Source organism: Arachis duranensis, chromosome 4, assembly GCF_000817695.3.
Source record: "Arachis duranensis cultivar V14167 chromosome 4, aradu.V14167.gnm2.J7QH, whole genome shotgun sequence".
Classification (NCBI taxonomy): Eukaryota; Viridiplantae; Streptophyta; class Magnoliopsida; order Fabales; family Fabaceae; genus Arachis; species Arachis duranensis.
The window spans coordinates 97772937-97779973 of NC_029775.3; the positions used below are offsets into that span (position 1 = coordinate 97772937).

The 7037-nt window shown below is 47.7% G+C and overlaps 1 protein-coding gene across 1 annotated transcript in view; it reads left to right on the forward strand.

The window, feature by feature from the left end:
• The first annotated feature begins 62 nt into the window (after window positions 1–62).
• The window catches only part of LOC107485084 (uncharacterized), a 20092-nt gene continuing 13117 nt past the window's right edge, over window positions 63–7037 (forward strand). The window contains exon 1 of the mRNA XM_016105612.2: window positions 63–896. Within this exon, the coding sequence (XP_015961098.1) occupies window positions 106–896 (791 nt within the window). The 5' untranslated portion in view covers window positions 63–105. The remainder of the gene's footprint in view (window positions 897–7037) is intronic.

Genomic DNA, 7037 nt, shown 5'->3' on the forward strand with positions numbered 1-7037 from the left:
GTGGACTACTCTGACCTTAACAAAGCATGCCCCAAAGATTGCTTCCCACTCCCCAACATAGATGCACTCGTCGACGCTGCGGCGGGGTACCGGTATCTGAGTTTCATGGATGCCTACTCTGGTTACAATCAGATACCGATGCACCGACCAGACGAGGACAAAACGGCGTTCATAACGCCAGGAGGAACGTTCTGCTATAAGGTAATGCCATTTGGCTTAAAAAATGCAGGGGCAACGTATCAAAGGCTGATGAACAGGATATTCCACAACCTCATAGGAAAAACGGTCGAAGTTTACGTGGACGACATCCTGGCAAAGACAATACGACCTGATGACCTCCTAAACGACCTGGCAAGCGTATTTGCGTCCCTCCGTCAACATGGCATGAGGCTGAACCCCCTCAAGTGCGCCTTCGCCATGGAAGCCGGCAAGTTCCTGGGATTCATGATAACTCAAAGAGGGGTAGAGGCTAACCCGGAGAAGTGCCAGGCAATACTTCAGATGAAGAGCCCGGGATGTATCAAGGACGTCCAGAGGTTGGCAGGAAGGTTGACATCACTCTCTCGGTTTCTCGGAGCCTCAGCGGCAAAGGCCCTGCCGTTTTTTAACCTCATGAAGAAAGGGATGGCGTTCGAATGGACACCAGCGTGCGAAGAAGCCTTTCGACACTTCAAGGAAATCTTGGCGGCACCCCCCGTTCTCGGGAAGCCAAGAGACGGGGAACCACTATACCTGTATCTCGCCATAACAAGCGAAGCCCTAGCCGCAGTGCTAGTACGGGAGGACGGGAAGACCCAACAGCCAGTCTACTTCATAAGCAGGGCTCTGCAAGGAGCAGAATTAAGATACAGCAAGTTGGAAAAGCTAGCCTTAGCGCTCCTAACCTCCTCGAGAAGGTTGAAGCAATACTTCCAGAGTCACCAAGTGGTCGTCAGGACAGACCAAGGGATTAGGCAAGTTCTCCAGAAACCCGACCTGGCGGGAAGAATGATGACTTGGTCCATCGAACTCTCTCAATATGACATACGATACGAGCCCCGGCAAGCCATCAAGGCGCAGGCCATGGCGGATTTTTTGGTTGAAGTAGCAGGAGATCCAGGCGAAGACATAGGCACACGGTGGAAGCTCCATGTGGACGGAGCCTCCAACCAGACCTACGGAGGAGCCGGGATCATCCTAGAAAGTCCAAACGGGGTCGTATACGAACAGTCGGTCAGATTCGAGTTTCCCATCTCGAACAATCAAGTAGAATATGAAGCCCTCATCGGAGGCTTAACCCTAGCAACAGAGGTCGGCGCAAAAAGGCTGGAAGTATGCAGCGATTCCCAAGTCATCACTTCCCAAGTGAACGACAGCTACCAAGCCAAGGACCCCCTGTTGCAGAAGTACTTGGAAAAGGTCAAAAGCTTGAGCCAAAAGTTCGACGAGGTCACGATCCAGCATGTACCCAGGGAAAGAAACACACGAGCAGACCTTCTATCAAAACTAGCCAGCACGAAGCCAGGGGAGGGAAACCGGTCTCTCATCCAAGGCATGACAAGGGAACCCGCGATCACACTACACATAACGACCCTAAGTCCTTCATGGCTAGACCCCATCACCAACTACTTAGAACACGGCCAAGTCCCTGGCGACGAAAAGGATGCGGTGAAGTTAAGGAGGGAAGCGGCCAAATACGCCGTCATCCAAGGACAGCTGTTCAGAAAGGGGCTCAGCCAACCCCTACTGAAGTGCCTACACCCCGACCAAACGGACTACGTCCTCAAGGAAGTCCACGAGGGCTGCTGTGGGCACCACATCGGAGGAAAAGCCCTAGCAAGGAAGTTGATCCGAGCTGGATACTACTGGCCGACGATGATGGCAGATTCCAAAGAGTTTGTCAAAAAATGCATAAAGTGCCAACAGAACGCCAATTTTGCCAAAGCACCGGCAAACGAGTTAAGCTTGCTGACGACTTCTCGGCCGTTCGCTCAATGGGGAGTCGACCTCTTAGGGCCCTTCCCTGTCGGCCCTGGGCAGGTCAAATATCTCATAGTGGCAATCGATTACTATACCAAGTGGATAGAAGCCGAACCATTGGCTAGCATATCCTCAGCCAATTGCAGAAAATTCATGTGGAGGCAGGTGATAACACGGTTCGGGATACCAGAAGTCGTCATCTCGGACAATGGCACACAATTCACTGACAAGAAGTTCACGGAATTTCTCAGCGGCCTGGGTATAAGGCAAAGGTTCTCTTCGGTAGAACACCCTCGGACGAATGGACAAGTGGAGTCCGCCAACAAGGTTATCCTTTCAGGACTAAAGAGGAGGTTGGACAACAAAAAGGGTGCTTGGGCCGACGAACTGGCATCAGTCCTCTGGTCTTACCGAACAACCGAGCAGTCCTCCACCAAGGAAACCCCTTTTCGGCTAACATACGGGGTGGACGCGGTAATACCCGTAGAAATCGGAGAACCAAGCCCACGGCTCCTTTTGAAGGGGGTAGAGGAAGCCGTAGAAAAGGACCTGATAGAAGAAGCCCGAGAAATGGCCCACTTGACAGAAACGGCGCTAAAACAAAGAGTGGCGCTCCGCTACAACACCGAAGTACTCAAGAGGGAATTCGAGCCAAACGACCTCGTCCTGAGGCGAAATGATATCGGCCTGCCAACCCCCGGAGAAGGCAAGCTGGCGGCCAACTGGGAAGGCCCATTTAGAGTCAAGAAAGTGATGGGAAAAGGAGCATACAAACTAGAAAGACTCGACGGCAAGGAAGTCCCGAGAACTTGGAATGCGGACAACCTTAGAAGATTCTACTCCTAGAAGACGGAGCGACCTGCCGACTAATCTAGCTAAATAAATCATCTTGTCATGACTAGCAATGACACCCAACCCGGGACTGATCACCCCGGGAGGTATTCAACTACCGTCGTAACAAGCAACTACACAAGAGCCCACGGGCCGCCGATATAAACAACTATAAACCAAAAACGGTTACTAAAAACGACGACAAAATCAGACAAGTAAGAAAAACTTCATTACGACAACACGAGCAAACGACCAAAGAGTCATTGTTCACAAGCCAATATTAAAACGGCAAAGATTAAACTGTTCGTAAGCCAAAACGGCTAAAAACAACCGTCTACAAGCCAAAACAAAACGGCTAAACAAAAACAATGGAACAAAGAGTTCATTTCTTCGGAACATCAACAACCTGGCCATCCTTAATAATCTTAAAAACACCAATTGCCGACGTGTCGAACTCGGGGGCAACAATTTTGATTTGGGCCTTCAGGGCCTCCTCGGTGCCCAAAATCGCGCCTTTACCCTGTTTAACGACGTCTTTGTACTTGGCCTTCCATGTTGCCAGTTCGGCCTCCACGGCCCGCTTCCCCTCCTCGACTTCGGCCGTACGCTTCTGCGCCTCGCCGACCTGTTTCTCCAGAGCCATCTCACGCTCGACCAGACGTTCAATCGTTGCGTCCGACTCTTTCTGTTTCTTCTCGAAGGGATGACTCATGGAAATGTTCCTCCGTACCAGGGATCAGCTGGGTGTCTATAAATTTTGAGGCGTCGAAATTCCTTTCCATAACGGTAAGGACACCCTCGGGACTAGACGACGCCGTGGATGTCTTTTTTCTCTTTCTCTTCAGGTTAGAGACCTCCACCACCTCCTCCTCATCATCCGATTTAGGCACCGAACCCCCAATCCCGGCAACCTCACGGATAGGGGAAACACGGACCGCCTTGCCACCTTCAACCGAGGCGCCCTGAGCCGAGGTCTCGATCTCGTCGGTTGCGGCCCTCTGTTCGGGAACATCCTGGCCCTCCGGGGGAGCATTAGGCCCCTCGGAGACAGGCTGCTCGTCACCTTCCTCGTCGTCGCCGCCGGCAAGAAAGGTTTGAAACAGATCGGTAAGGCCCGTCACCGACGCAGACATATCCACTGCAAGAAACCAAAGAAGGTCGGTTAGTCGTCACACAATATCAATAAAGGGAAAAAGATAAAGCGTAAAGTAAAGAGCTTCTCACAAATATAATTACGACCGGAGTCCCGATCACCCATGAGGAGGTGGGGATTTACTGGGTTCTTCCCAAAAACCGCGTTTAGCACCTCGGCAATCTGCTGATCTTCTGCCGACATGTTTTTGTAAACTACCTTAATAAAACTATTGGCTCCTTCCCCGAAGCTCCAATAAGTCGGGATGAGCCGTACCCCCTCCAGAGACAACCAAAAGGGGTGGCGACCTTTGGCCGGACGGACTTTAAAATACTTGTCCTTAAACCCATGGTAAGAATCTTCGAACAAGCCGAAGATCTTCCGACCCTGAGCAGCCCGGAAGGACATGAACCCTTTCCTATGTTTCCCCTGCTTGGAGGGGTTCGTAAGGGTGAAGAAGAAGAGGAAGACATCTACGGACACCGGCAGGTCGAGATATTCACAAACCATCTCGAAACAGCGGATCGAAGCCCAACTGTTCGGATGCAACTGCGACGGTGACACGGAAATTCGGTTTAAGAGCGCCATTTGAAAAGCGGAGAACGGAATGCGAACTCCGACTTGAGTGAACATGGCCTTGTAGAACCAAATCCAGTCGGCAACCCGGCTGGGTTGGAAGTTGATTTCATACAACCGCTCGTGAGCAGCCGGGACGAAGGCGTCATAATTGGCCTCCTCGTCAGTCCCGCCACACAAATACCCGGCTTGTCGGAACTCGGTGAGCTCCTCCTCGCTCATTTGGTTGGGTGAATCCCTCACATCTGAGACGACCCAAGCATACTGGTCGTAAGCCGCAGGGTTAACGGATGCTCGGGAGACCGTGCGGGCCATACCTACATGGGGGTACCATCCAGTTAGTCTAAGAGATCGGTCGCTCAGGCCGAAAACAAACACCACCCCCCACGATTTCCCGACTAAAGGCAAACAAGACTAAGTCTAGAGGAACGAGAAAAAGCCTACCCTAGAATGGTACTTTCCCCCCTAACACGTCTACTCGCAACTAAGGCTACGCAATAATATCAAAAGAACCAAGCAACAAACATACCAAAAATAATGCCTAAAAGGAGGGATGATTCGAAAATTACCTAAGTTGATGGAGAAAAGGATGGTTGCGAGTCTGGAAAAGTGCAAGGGACACGAACGGAGGCACCACAGCAACGCCTTGGAATCTTGTAGCAAGGAGGAAGAAAGGAAGAATAGGGAGTGTGAGAAAAGTGTAGAAATGTCAAAACCGATCGTTTAAAAACTACCTCCAGAGCGCGAAACACCTGGGGGCAGGATGGGCTTTTCAAAAGGGGTTTTTCACCCCATTATGAGCATTTAATGCTCGGCGCGGGAAACGAAGCGATGAAAACGGTTGCTTTGAGCAACCAGGAGACGCGCGTTGGAGGCACACCCCTCCCGCGATCAGCCGACCAGTCGAAATACGAGGATGCCACGCCATTGGTAGCTCCTACGACTACCATTGGCGCGTGGAGGCACTGTTACGGCCTGGCCCAATAACCGCACGGGTCGGTCCGGCCCGATCTCCACCCGACCCGGTCACGTGCCCTCCAACCGACCCGGACACGCGTCCTGTACGGCTCGCACGTGGCTGCAGGACAACGTCCTCGGAAATATGGGCCTGTCCTCGTTGTGGGGCCCACTACTGACATGTATATAAGGGGAAGATTGGCTCTTCCCCCGAGGTACGTCACCTTATACATCACCTCCCCTGCTTGTACGATTTCTGACTTAGGCGTCGGAGTGTCTTTGCAGGTGGCACCCCCCCTTCGTCCATTCACCAGCTCAAGTGCTCGCCAGCTCGGCTAGTCCGCTACCAGTGCGACCCAAGTTAAGGCATCCTCACCTACTCATCTTTCCACCTGTGTACCCGACCTGTCCGGAATCCGACCACCGAACATTTCTTTAATAAATAATCTAAATAACTAACCATTTTACTAACAAATATAACATTTTTGTCAATCTCTTTTTCTTAAAAATAAAAAAGAACATACAATGTTATTTATTTATTTATTTTAAAATTTAACTGAATAGATTTTAGTTCTTTTATCTTCTCTAATTCTCTTCCTCTTTCTCTCAATTCTTGTGCTTCTAGCCTTCTACTTCTACTTCTTTTCCTCTTTCTTTTTCTTTTTCTCCATTGCTTTGTTTGATTCTAAATTTTTAGTTCACACATACGCACTCTAGATCTATTATTTGTTTTTTCTTTTTTTTTTCTAAATACATTTTTTAAATGATAAAATTAAAAGGCAATTATTTATTTTTTCTTTTTCTTTTTTTTTGCTTGAAACGGCTTTTATTTGCTTTAAATTATTTCACCAACTTAGTTACAGGGTCTATTCTTTTAATCTTGATGCACATTTTATATTATATTTATTAATTATTGATTTAATCTATTATAAAAATATGTCAAAACAAAAGAGGTACAAGAATCTACTTAAAACAGCAGCAACTGCAAATTCTTCACAAGACAAATTGACAGCTTCAAATGCATCACAAGTTAATATTTTTTAGTAATATTTTAAGACACGGTAATTATCATATAGCATAGACATCTTAATTATTGTATCATTTACAATATTTTTGTAGTCGGTATCTTATTTCACCCGGTGACTCATTTTAAATGCTACTTTAATTTATGCTATCAAACCCTACAAGCCAGTAACGAACCACAAATGACAAAACCCATCTTCACACATATCATAATCATAGTACTCTAAGTTTAAAAGCTCTCAACTGGCGGTCAAACCCACTCGAATGGAAAGCGACTAACCACCTAGCCACTACAAAACCCTACAATAATAAATAATAGTCCTGCTGGTCCTACAAATTATTGGAATAAATTTTTATTAAAAATTAAATACTACAGAATTCTTGTGAATAGGAAAAAAAATAATGGCTAAATTATGGTTGTATTGTACCTATATATTTTTTTTCTCAATTTAAGGTCGTTTTTGGCATATTGGATAAAAATCTCAGATTTCTTTTGTTTCTTTTAGCCATTACATAATTCATTATATAAATATGACTAATTCTATGATATTTATGAATT